The 14,034-nt window shown below is 34.1% G+C and overlaps 1 protein-coding gene across 2 annotated transcripts in view; it reads left to right on the top strand.

Annotated features, from left to right (window-relative positions):
- Positions 1-14,034, top strand: part of CNTN5 (contactin 5) — a 619,546-nt gene that overhangs the window by 483,712 nt on the left and 121,800 nt on the right. For both annotated transcript variants that reach the window (XM_071555265.1, XM_071555257.1), the window contains 3 exons: positions 3,653-3,834; positions 10,321-10,457; positions 12,453-12,582. In XM_071555265.1, coding sequence (XP_071411366.1) covers positions 3,653-3,834; positions 10,321-10,457; positions 12,453-12,582 — 449 coding nt within the window. The remainder of the gene's footprint in view (positions 1-3,652; positions 3,835-10,320; positions 10,458-12,452; positions 12,583-14,034) is intronic.

Here is a 14,034-nt window from a genome sequence, read left to right as displayed (position 1 = left end):
GGTAGTATTCAGCACATTTTTCCCCAAAAACAAGGAGAAATCTTAGCTTTTATCTGATTGAATCTCAAATCAACTTACTCATAGGAGCTGAATGTGAACAGGGTTATAATAAACAAGGAAACTGTATTCCTGCAGATGTCTGCTGAGACCAAAATAAAAGTGGATTATAATGGTTATAAGATTCAACAATTATGCCTATTACATTAAATTCATAGAGATTCTTCTGCAATTGCTCTACTTTTTAAAAAGCTGTGAATCATTTGAAAATATGAAAAATGTGCATATGTCAGATTTTATGGTGGATTTTATGAGTTTTCTAGAACAGTCTCACAATTTTATTCTTTCACATACTCACTCTGATATATTTAATTTCTTTCTCACAGAAGTCACAGAGGAGAAATATGTATAGATATATTTTTATTTCAGATGTAAAATTCATACTTCACTTGTAACTTATGCAAGGAAAATAAGCTCCATTAAACAGAACTACAAGTTGTCCACGAGTATCAATTTGTAATATGGGAGTACTTTCCTTTTAAATCATTAAATCTGCACAGTTAAAGTAACTTTATCTCCTTGAAAAATTCCACTTACTGCCTCATACTGATGAAGAAATGAGTTATTTTAAACTATGTTTCCCAATGACCCAGATAACCAGTTTTCTCTGTAATTTCTATGTTATACACATTTGCTTGCTCCAGGAAAAACAAAGCAAATTTCAAAATATTAGTTAAATGCAATTTAAATGAAATTCTCTAAATAAATTAATTTCAAAATTATCTCGGCAACTAAATGAGGCAATTTTAATGGTTTACGATCTCTTCACTCTTTCTCAGAAACATACCCTACAAAAAAATTCTTTTTACCAGGTCTATTCAGGAGAACGAGTTTTCTTTCATGACAATAGAGGAAAAGCATTTTTGTCACTGATTTTACTGGAAGCAGGGCTGAAGGCCAAATAACTAACAGTGGGCAACAGGCATGGCACCCTTATGATGCCAAATAAAGTGTGTCTGCACACCTATTTTTCCCTGTATCAGCGCAGTGTGTTCCTACTGTGGACCTGTGTTGTGATTAATAATGTTCAATGAAACCTTTGTCTGGTCTTGGTGACTGTTTTGCAACCAGAAATCATGATACAGTTGTATTCCGTATAGAAAGAGGATAAGATGAGGCATTAACTCTTAAAGCTGAATGCAAAACAAACTTACAAAATCTCCAGTAAGTCACTTGAGTATAAATTTGAATATGAAAGTAAAGTGTACATTAGAAATAAAAAATGAGAGCTACTGAATAAAAAAAGAAACTAAGATTGTTATCTGTACTGCATCTGGTATATACAAATAGCTATTAAAGTATAGCAAATTAAGACACGTAGCTAAGGACATGAAAAGAATATCATAACTGGTAGGGTTAAGACAGAAAGTTTTATTAGTGCATCAGAAGCAGAAATATTTATTCTTCATATTTAGAATTGAATCTGTTGAAGTACTTGAGTCAGGTAAGAATGAGAAGTTCTTTTCATCTTCCAACTGAAAAGTATGTAAAATAACTTTTAATAGATAGCAAACTTTATAAATTGCAGCCACACGAGCTGCAGAAAAATATTCTCAAACCAAACCAACAGGACACCAAAATTTGAAATCAATCATCAAGAAAGTATTTTAAGGTTAAAAATGAGTAAGCTATCAAGCTCCTATGGTGATAGAGAAAAAAAAAAGATCCATAATCAACTCATGATCCACAAACATCTGTAAAAAGAAAAATATATTCACAATTGGAGTGCTGAAGAAAAAGAGATCAACCTGTTATGTTTAGCAAAGAAAAACGAATAAAGAAAAAATGCACCAATAACACGAGGAAATAAAACACATAAGAACCAACGGGGAACTGTTCATTACAACCAATGGCAATAAGACAGGCTCAAAAGTAGGGAAAGGGACCCTAAAAGGGAGATTATGGGAAGAAAAACTTGGATAGGGAACAACTAAAAGGAAACTAAACTGGGATGCCATTGTGATATTATGTCACAGTTTCAATTAAACTACTGTAGTGTTAAGTCTCTGATCCTCTTCAGGGGCGGAGGCTTCCAACTGGTCAACATTGCTATAGATCCATTGGCAATAATGCTGTTTACATTTATTATATGAGAGGTCTTCTTTCACATCTCCTCCTTTTCTTGAATTTCCAATATGGAAAGTATGTGGCTCCAAGCTACTGTTGCATGAGCTGCTGCCTTGTTATTGGAATTGGCTGCATGCCAGATCTTCCTCCCCAGGAAAAGATTATTTTATATCCATACTTGTATTTCTTCTGTGGGGGAAAGTGGTAAAGGATCATTTTGCAAGAACAAAGAGATCATATCTCAGATGAATACACTTATACTCAATATAAAGTTCATTTTGTCAGGTTAAGTAATCAGTGCAATGAACTGATAAGGGAAGTAATGATTGTCTCTTTCTGGTATATTCAATACATTCCATATGGGACTATATGTTGGCTTTGTGAAGGTAATTATATTAATAGAGTCAATGAAATTCAGTGATATGTGACATTCAGGACATAAAATTAAAGAAATCTTCTGACATCCAACTACAAATCTGGGAATTTTCAGTATCTCTGTAAAGTATGAGAATTTGGAGCATCTTGTCTCCTACTTTGTGTGTGACTGCAGTAACTCACAGCATGATTATAACTGGATGAAGAATAAGCAAAATTTGGTTGCCATGTCTGTACTTTTTGTGTCTCAAATTGGCCATCTGAAAATACTGAAAGGCGATATTCTTAACAGAACTTCATATAGGTACAGCTAGTGGAAATTAGCAAATTATGGCAACAATTCATAGCAGTTCTGACTTTGTATCCATATTATGAAATACTTTTCTCCACACGTGCATATCAGAAATCCCAAGCAGATGACAGATGGCAGATGAGTGGGCTAAAAAGAAAATTTTATGAGTGCAAACATTATTTAATCCATTTCTTCCCTGAGTATGAATGTAAACAACCCAGTTTCCACACAGACCTGTGTGGAACAGCAAACTACAGTGAAAAACCCTTCTGCTCCCACAAGCAAGAGCTTAATGCTATAAGCCAGAAGCAGTAAGGCTACTAATATGTTCTTCGTACACAATCAGTTTTGCAATTTGAAGAATATTGTAACAAAAAAAATCTCCAAAATATTTGTTACTTTAATTTATTCAAGAGAGAATAGTACTGAGATCCCTCACTTAGATGGACATTATCATTGATTGGTCTCCTGAACTGCAGTTTCATTGCAGGAAAATTGAGATGAGTTGGAATTTTCCAAATTCACCCAGGTTTTGAAATTGTTATTTTCTTTGGCCTATTGAGTAAAGTGTTCAGGAGTAAAGCATACAGTGCTAAAGAAACTCTAGAGAGAGATTTCTAGTGATTTACTTGATCTCAATAAAAATTTAACCTCCCTTGTGGATGAAAGGGACACATTCCTTAGCAAGCCATTTATTAAGGATTCCCTATAGAAAGTAAGGTATATCAACCATTATATGAGCCTTAATTGTGGTTATATTTTATTGCTACTTAAATTATTAAGTGTTTAAACTACCAGATAACAGGATCTATATTCTTAATAATGGAAGAGTGCTAACAGTAATTTTACTAAATATTTCAGCCCTGTTCCAACAATCTCTTGGAGGAAAGTTAATGGTCATAATCCAAGTAAAGCCCGCCTGAGAAAATCCCAAGCTGTGCTTGAAATACCTAATGTGCAGCTAGAGGATGCTGGAATGTATGAATGTAAGGCTGAAAATTCTCGTGGAAGAAATGTCTTCAGAGGACAACTACAAGTGTACAGTAAGTGTAACTGCACACAATGTTATCTAGCATTACTTTGTCCACACATAAATGTTTAACTACATATGAAGCATTCCAAGACCCAGTAGAAACAAGATACCTTAATATATTGGGTATACTCAATATACCAAAAATGGTATTGTATTAAGCTATATATTTTTATTCCTTGGTACTCCATTAAAGTATGAAATATAAATAATGTTGATTCCCTTAAAGAACTGACTTAAATACAAATTCGCATTTGATGACTGGATTTTTTTTTATTAAAGAGTATAACTATAATTTTAAAAGTCTCTTACTCCTGATGTAATAATTGCATGCAACATAAACATGATGCATCTGTCATAAAACAATGTCAGAAATGTCTTAGCATTTTTATCACACTTTTATTAACATTTCACCTCTGTCAGGCTTGGATGCTGAGTTTTGTCAAGTTTGTTATACAGGAAACAGAGCTGGTGAAGTGTTTCCTTTTTGTAGAAAATTCTCAATCTAGGCATGCACAATTTCCAAAAGTTTTCATTTTCTGAGAGTGCTCAACATTTTCTCTCTCAGATTGATCTTTCTAAACATTTTTTGAGTCATGTGTCACATTGAAAACAAAAACAAAACCCTGCAATTAAAAATATTAAATAAAACTCATTAATTTTATATAATACTGTTGCTGCATCCTAGAGTCTAGAAACAAAAGCCTGTATAAGACATAGCATGAATACTTAGAAGTCAAAGTTTTGCATTTATTGAATTTCAGCTTGAGTCCCACCTACTTCTTATCAATTAAAGCTACACTAGTTTCTATCATTCTATGAACTCTACAACCTTTAACACTTGGCAGAAAAGGTCTTCTGCAGGAGATCATGCAACAAACCTTTCAGACTGAATTGTTTTCTGCATTCAAGCATTGCAGTTAGTGAAATTCCAATTGCTGAAGTTTAGATAGGTCCTCAGGCTAATAGGTATCTCTAAGAAGGACTTTCTCCTGTTAATGACTTTTATTTTACTTTCCTTGATTTCAGCCCACAGCTTTTAATGCTTTCTCCTCATTACTAACTATACAGAGTCCTTTGTCTTTGTTATACACTTTCATCATATAACTGTAGACTGGCATAGTATATTTAGTTTATTTTCCACACATGTCAGTATTTCTAGGTCCATAATCCATTTTTCTGTCTCCTCCAGCTTTCCAGTGTCTTTATCTTAACTCTCTTGATTTTAGTCAGTATCAACTTATCTCTAGATGATGCTTCTTTCCTTGTTTTTCATTCTCATCCCTCTAGAGCCGAGGATAGGTTTTTGTCTCCAATTTTTTTTATTTTGTATAAGTTAGAAAAATCATGTGATGGTTAAGATGATAGTTTATACATTTCATTTCATACTTGCCATCTAAACTGCACTTGCAGCAAAGTTTTTATAACACTTTTACTGAAAAGAGCAGTCAAAGCCCAGGACCTACTCTGAGCCTCCTACTGTGCCAATACACCAGTGATATTTCTCTAGTACTACAAATTCTTGCTATAAAGTGCTTCCATGAAAGTATAGCAGCTTTTGCAAAGGACCTGAAGGTCAGGGGCATTTAGCAGCTTCTCTTTCTCTACAACATTTCTTAAAATATCTGAACTAAAAAAAAAATTGCTTGATTGATAAGGTGAATCCCAGCTCATACACTTCCTTGCTGTTTTCCCTAGGGCTGGAGGTACTAGATTCTGAAGCAGCTCAGAAATATGTTATAATTATCTCTGATTACCTTTTTTCAGAGTTAAAGCAATATAAAAGGTGCTTTTCATGTGAGAAATAAAGATTCTCTAGAATGGAATTACTTCTTCAAGAGTGCAGATCTGTGGCATAAAATCACGGCAAGCATAATGTAGTGTTCTACACAACTCTTCCTCTCTCATTAGGCTTTTGCTTTGAGTAGAAATAAAGATGGTACTCAAATCCATAATTTTTAATATGGTTTTGTTCTACTCTGTCCAGATAGAAATATGAATTTTTTGTTCTTCACTATTGTCTAAATTATATTTTGACAGTTACTGCCTTTATGGATAGACCCATTTTTGCTCATTGGTGTTATTGCAATAATACTAGGACAACTTCTTTAACATTACAGGAAGGGGGTCCACTTCAAATTATCTCATTCTGCTGATTAAGAAATATGTGAGACTAGTATATTACTAAGTTTCTCCTATCTGCATTAGAAGAGAGGTAGGTTACAGAAGGCTTCCATATGGAAAACTCTGACTGTGGCCTCCAGTACAGCAAAACAAGAAGTACAGACTTTTACTAGACCCTACAGGTGCCTTTCCTTGGCCTCAATGTAAAATACTCCCAATAGAGCCACTCACAGCCTTCCGTGCTCCTGTAGACAACATTAGTGTCTCACTGGCCTACAAACCTTGACAACCTCTTCCAGGGGTGTAAGAGGATTTGTGTGACAAGGTTTCTAGCAGCACAAAGTTTAGCCAAATATTAATTTAAAAAAATTTCAGTTTCCTTTGCTAACAGGTGATATGGCAGAATTTGGGGGCATTATTTGGAAAAGCATTTCCTGTTCTACCTTTTGTTCATAACAACAGTCAACATGTATTATTTACTTTTAAGCTTACTGTCTTTTCACTGACATCTTATTCCTCCAGGTGACAACAATTATTTGGCTCAGAAATTCAGATGAAGGTTGTCATCCTTTACTAGGGGTTTCTTGTAAAATTTCAAAACAGTCTGTAGGACCAGATGTGTCATACTACCATCTCTCAATTTGCACATCTCTGTAGGAATTCACTCACTGTCTGTTTGGATCTTCTTCAATCTGTCAGCTGCATCTGATCTGGATCACCATAGAGCATTTTGAAGAAAGCCTAGGACACCCAGTCTGTCTGTCTAGTCACATTTAATCACAAACAAGTGATTTTTCATTTCTTACCTGATGCTGCAATCTAGATATACCATGACTGACTGATGCAGCTGACACTTAGGATGTTGTTCAGAAAACAGTTATTCATGTGCTGACAATTTCACATTATTGTAGTCTCAGCACTGAGTGGAAATTAAGCTGTAGGCATTAAAAACAATTTTAAAATGGCAGACAACCTCATTTGCTTTGCAACCTATTTTGAGAGGTGTGATTTTCCCCCAAGTGATCTGCTCATCCTCTAAGTTTCCATGAAATTTTATTCAAGATCAAATTGATTAATAGAGGAGAGCACAAAAATTAAAATATGGGTGGATGATTGTGCCATTAACCTTTTGGTTCCTCCACAAATCCCAGGTAGCAGCATCTCCCTGATGGTAAGCACTAATTTGTGCAATTCCTGCTCAGCTCTCACTTTGAACCTCTTGGATCTTCTGTGTTACCTATCACTAGTGCCAGGTTCAGCAGAGGGTGGTGTGAAGCAGATTACAGAAACACTTTTTTTGGCTGCTTTTCTTTTTGCTGTATCTATTCCCTCATCCTATTCACAGTGGTGCCCCATGACCAGCATATGAGACTTGCCATAATAGAGGAGAAGAACAAGCAGCTGAGGGCAGGAGGATCCTTGAATGCAGTGTAATGGGCCATACTAATTTTAAAATCCATTTTATTACTTCTTTATAAAAACTATATGAAAAAAGTCCACTGGTACCACTACAGGTTAGTCCCGTACAGTAAAACTATCTAGAGAAGAGTATTTTTCATTCTAAAGTGTGCATTAAGTTTAAATTTGCTGTCTTGTCTTTCTCACATCCTTCCCACTATTCTTTCCCCCCTTAACTCTTTGCAATTAATCTCATATAAGGAAAATAATTTTTTTTTCACCCCACACTCTGTACCCATTCACCTTTTAGGACATTATTTAAAGTAATTTGAAGTCATTTCTCTATGCAAAAAATTTTCCTTAATTTTCTCTCAGACAAACAGTTGCTTACAATTTGAAAAAGTAGTCTGAATTTTCTGTACTTTGATTTCATTTTGCACAAAGGATATAAAAACTGGCCCATAAGCTTGCAGATTTATTGCCAATTTATGTTTGTAAATCATTTTGACTTCCTTGAATAAACAAGGGCAAAAATGCAACATAAAATAAGTCAAGGATTGGACAGTGATTTTAAAATCTCAGAAGCCCTGCATAAAGCTCTGGCACAATACTCATAAAGACTACAGAACAATTGAACTCTTCTTACAGTTACCCCCAAACTCTTCACTGGACAGATAAAAAGCAGGCAGACATCTGTTGTTCCTCAAGATGTATGTTGCATTTATAAGAAAATAAAAATTCCTTGTTCCTTTTGAAATCTGTGTAAATGCTCCTTAGAAAGGGAAGTCTATGAAAAAGGAGTACACAGAGAGAGAAACAGAAGCCAAAAGCTGATGAACATGTTTCTCTTAATCATGCATTTAGCTCTATTCCAGCTACACCTACCTATTGTTTTTCTACCTTGTGCTCAGAAGGGTAGAAATCTGAGTCCTTGCCTTCAGTGATGGCAAGTTCAACAGCTTGAAAAATGTGACTCCAAATGCCGTTGGGCCTACAAGTGAAAAATACCATGCATACTCTCATTCTGGAAGCTCTGGTTCATGATGAGCTCAAATTCAACACACAAAAAAGAGACTACATATGCTTTGCGTCAAATAATAGAATTTACAGAAAAGTAAAATAATAAAAAGAATTAACTATAAATAGGAACAGCTTAGCACCTCTTTGAAACTGCATGATTTTATGGTACCACTTGCTGTCTTTTATGACTTTTTAATTACACATTTAACTGTTTCATCTTCCAGAATCACATTAATGTTCACATTTTCAAAGGAAACAACTGCTTGTCAGCACGCTTCCAGTGTATATACTGAAGCACTCAAAAAGAGAATAAGACCATCAAGTATACAGTGCAACTGAATTATAGTTTTAGGACAGTTGAATGATAGTTTAGTAGAGACTAAATGAGCAGTCATTTTTTAGAAAAAAAAGTGATTCAGCACAGTGGAGCACATGAGGAGAATTTCATGCATTGTCTTGACTGTAATAAGGAGAATAAGGAAGAAGAGGGGTTTGGTCTTTGGTTTGGGAGTGAGGTTGGGTCAATCTCTCTATTTTCTTCTACCAAAAAGGAAATGAGTGATTTTCCTCTGATGTGTTTACAGCTTCTGACAACTGTCTGGTCAGGCACTCTGAAGCAGATTATTCCCTGCTTAGGAATGACAGACACTTTGTTCACTTTCCTTATCATCCATGCGCGAGATGTAAGCTGGAAGCAGTTAGTCACCTGTCATGCCTTTTCATATCTTCTCACCTCTTTGATTGGTGACCTGTCAAATGCCAGCTAGATTCAAAGATTTATTTTTAAACTCAATTCCCCATGTTTAAGTACATTATCAATTATCCACTATTTGAAGCAGAGACTTTGTTGTGACAGATCTGGAATTTGATTCATATCAAGCAAAATAATTTTATATGCCTTTAGCAAAGAAGGCTTTTTAGCTATTTATTCTCTATGATTTTGGAAAAAAAAACCCAAACAACAACAACAATAAAAAAAATAGAACCAAAACCAAAACAACATTTAACATCATTAGTTAATTTCATTTATCATCCTCTGTACTATACAAAATGATATGGTTACAGCATCAAAACCCCAAAACTTGCTATTAAGCCCCCATTTTTATTTCTGCATATGAATGCTCAGTTCCTCACTGAGTCATATAATGTTTTCCAAATTAGAAAATACTATGTATAACTATTTGATTGCCTGCTGTACTAAAGATCTATTTCTCTGCAAAAAAAAATTATATATACACTTTTTAGTGGATTATTTAATTAAATTTAGGTATTAATGGTCACATATACACCTATCAACTGCCTACCTTTAAAAAAGACTGATTTTAAGACTGACTTACTGTGTAATTTATATTCCTCATGAATGCTGGAAATTTCATGGGTTTTGTGCTTAAAAACATTAAAAGCATTTTCTCCCTACAAATATGGATTAAACTCAAGACACATCATCAAGAATATGAATAAATACCTTATCAAATTCCCAGTCACTCTTGGCTAAATAATAATGATTTCTTGTAAACTGGGAACACTAAATGAAACAGAGCCTATGACAATTAACCTCTTTACCACAATATAAATAGATTAGGTCTTGTAAATTATTGAATGTTCTATTGTGACTACCAAATATTTGTCTTAAATTCAAGAATAATTAATGCATTAATATAGCACTGCAATTTAATCCATTGGACTTTATTAAATCATGCAGATTTCTATTCTTGGTCATGCTACTGCTCATTACTGGTGCCATTACAGCATTTCCTTTAATGTTATGGAGTTTGGTTAATTTTATTATTGTCTCTTTTGGGTCTGGCTGTTTGTTTAAATATGCTTTGTTTTGGGAGTAAGACAAATTTAGTAAAGGCCACCAATTTAATCTTTTTAATTGATTAGGGGTTTGCACATCAGCTAGAGACTTACCAGTTTGTACGCTTTGACACTAACATGGCATTTTTTCTTGCAGCCTATCCACAGTGGGTGGAGAAACTTAATGCTACACAATTAGACAGTGGAGATCAGCTCCGATGGGAATGTAAAGCCACTGGAAAGCCAAGGCCTACATATCGTTGGCTGAAAAATGGAGTTCCACTCTGGCCTCAGGTAAGCTTGACAAGGAGTCACCAGTACATTACATGCTTCTCCTTTCATTCAGATAAAGTCAGTTTAAGAAGGTACTGAAAAGTACTTCAGAAATTACTGGGTCTTGTGTCGGTTTCTTAAGTGTTAGTGTACAGTGCAGACATGTTTTCTATGCATATGCCCTCTGGACCATCTCAAGCAATGTAAAACTTCATTCATCCATAGTAATTGTCTGTAGTTCACAAATATTTGGGAGGCAGGACCTTCTGAGGTGTGTCTGTACTATAGCGTACACCTCAATAATCTCCAGTATGTTTCATTTTTTTCTTTTAGATAATGGTAACATGCTATTTGTATCTATTTCTCTTTCTGTATAAAAAGATACTAAATACTCAGCTATATTTTCTGGAGCACATTTCTTCATATTTCTCTCAAATATTATGTCGTGTTTGTTATGTTATGTTATGTTATGTTATGTTATGTTATGTTATGTTATGTTATGTTATGTCATGTCATGTCATGTCATGTCATGTTATGTTACTACTTTTTAAAAATAATCATTCTCTTCAAATCAATAGCAGACTAATGTAAGAAGTACAACTATTGCATTTTAAACTTCATTTATTCTTTGCAAAAAAACAGAACTTGCCATCAAGACCATTATATGGCCCATGTAAGGCTCTTAGATTGTAAAGTTCTTAACTACAGTCACCTAAAATATTTTAGAATTAGACATAGACAAAATTCTCTTTTCCTTTTAAACAACTATTCATGGCATGATCTGCTTTTTATTTTTTTTTGTTTTTCTTTCACCAAATCATCAAAGCATCAGCTCGTATCATGTGGTGTTTTGCCTGACACCTTTTCATTTTTATAATCTCACATTAATGAGTGTTAAGAAATGGGGTTTTTTTAAATTTATTTCATATTTTTTTCCAGATTCAAATAAAGCTGTTAGATTCTGGGGAAAATATGTCTCCATTGACAAATGAATTCACAGAAAGGATTTATGAATATAAAAGATGTAATGTCTTTCTTTTCAGCGAATGTCACTTCTATCTGTGAACATCAACCAATTATGCAAACAATGAGAAAGGAAACATAAACACAGTTTACATTTGAAGCTGTGAAGCACTGAAAATAAGGTTATATGGCTTTACTTTATCCATTTCTGTCTCTTTAGATGGAGCTATTAGTCTCAAAATTGAAGCAATTTAAATATCTCTACTTTTTAGCTCTCTGATTTTCCAAACCATTAGTTTCACCAGGCTCTGAAATTTCAAATTAAATTTCACTTTGAACTGGGTGGGAGCTTACCGCAGAGAGATTTTTTATCACAGTTTCCTGTGCATTCCCAAACCAACATATTCCTTATTGATTTTAGTCTACAAAAACTGTTATAGCAAAACCTAGAGTTGTTTTATAGTACTTCAAATTATTCACAATACAGCTCCATGAAGAACACATCTTCATAAATAGCTATTAATGCCCCTTCTCTTCCAGCTGTGGTAATTATTTTCTACTAGTGGACCTTTTTAATAAGAATCTTTCACTATGATGAAGACAGTTAGACCCTTTCATTCTTACTCACAAAACCAGTCTTTCATACTTTTATGAAAATAATGCCATGGCTGAAATCAAACATTTCCTAGAGATATGAAGATCATCAGAATATATTACACCCACATTGACTTCTTGCTTCATTAATGTTCCCAGGATGAACTACTTTTAAAAAACATGTAAAGTTAATAACAAACAAACAAACAAAAAGACAAAACTAAGCTTTGAAGATAGTGAACTTGTGCTGGAAAATATTTGCCTTTAAATAGTTTTGGACTTTTTATTCTTGTAATTCCTTATGTAACAAGAAAAAAGTAAGCCAGAAGAAATATGTTACTCAGTTTTATTTTAGGTCCTTTTTTGTCCCTTTGCTTTGAGCTAATAGTACAGCGATTTTCCAGTGCCTTTTTGCTTTTATAGAATGAATTTTAAAACTTTTTAAAAATTCTATTACAGAGCAGGATTGAGATGGTTAATGGTGTTCTGATGATCCGCAATGTGAATCTCTCAGATGCTGGAATGTATCAGTGCTTAGCAGAAAATAAGTATGGCACTATTTATGCCAGTGCTGAGCTGAAGATTTTAGGTGAGTATTGAAAAACAACAGACTGTTCCTTTTTCACAGTTTGATAATTACATTTTTTTCTTAGTCTGTTATGATGAAGAGCAACTTCTGCCAGTCCAAACAGCAGAGCAGGTAAAAGTGGTTTGTTTTTATTCTTGTTGTTTATGTGCAGGTCCCTTGATGCCCCAGAGAGCAAAGGGCCTTCTGTTAACTGAAAATGTTCTTTAATAAATGACTGACTCAGTAAATTTTGTGACTATTTCTCATATAAGGCTATTTCAGTTCCAATAAATGAAAAAATATATTTTACTCTCTCAAATATATGTGCTGGAGATGAAAGTAAATATATTTTAATCACTGTTAAAGTATTGTTTCTACATTGGCCATTATTCAAAGGCAATTATGCATGATCTTAGTTTTAAAGCAATGAAAATCTCCTATGAAGTCACTAAAACTGATTGAACACTAGAAATTACATAATTGGGTGAACACCACCTGTAATAAAGCAAATACCCTATAAGGAGTTACCTGAAAATACAGTAAAAATGTTGTTATTCAAAAGCTGAAATAGGCAGTTAAAGAAGAAAAACTTGAAGCATGTCTTTTAAACACCCGAGTTTTCCTTAAAGCAAAATGTGGTAACACACAATTTGATAATAACAAAATCCATGCTTCCATGGGATTGAGACAGACTTATCATTAGTCTTATCACCTTTATTAGAGTATGATGTAGCTGGAAGGCAGGTGTCTGTCAAAGTAGTTCAACGGTCATATCACAGATTTGAGGTCTCTGCACTGCTCAAACCTGGCAAATTTCAAAACCTGCACTTGAGAATCATTCCTGTAAACTCCCAGTCAAATGAATAATAAAGCTTAAGTTACTGAAATAAAATATTAGACTTCAGCTAAGATTTTGCTCTTTTGGAGAATAACCTGTCTAGTACATCTCCACTATTTCCTAGCTGGTTGACACTAGAATTTCACTGATAAGCCTTAAAAATATTTCTTTATAGTCATAAGGTTAAAAGCCAGCATCAGTGATTGCTCTCTTTCCATCGCATGGTCATTTGTAAATCAGTCAAGAAAGAGATCCCTCGTGGTTATAACTTTATTCTGCTCCATTTTTTTATATCTGCTATAAGATCATTATACCTGCTATGTCAGGTGGCTGCACATTTTCTTTGATGTTCTTTAATATCAGAAATAGCCACTGTATATTGCTGCAGTAAAATTAGCCTTTCATTTTGTCACTTGTGAAATTGCACCCCTGTTAAATTTTAACCATATTATTGTATTAAAGAAGCAGTTGTGTTTCATTTTCTGCTTTGCTAAAGGGACAAGAACAGAATAAATTGTCCATATAAATAACTCTGGTATGAGAATTAACCAAAATAATGGCAGGAAATTCATATATATATTTGAGGCAATGGACTGTAATATGCTCCTGTAAGTGTAGCTGAGATAGGAGCTTTG

Source organism: Pithys albifrons, chromosome 1 (genome assembly GCF_047495875.1).
Source record: "Pithys albifrons albifrons isolate INPA30051 chromosome 1, PitAlb_v1, whole genome shotgun sequence".
Classification (NCBI taxonomy): domain Eukaryota; kingdom Metazoa; phylum Chordata; class Aves; order Passeriformes; family Thamnophilidae; genus Pithys; species Pithys albifrons.
The sequence above is the reverse complement of the archived record's forward strand: the minus strand, read 5'-3'. Positions and strand labels throughout refer to the sequence as shown.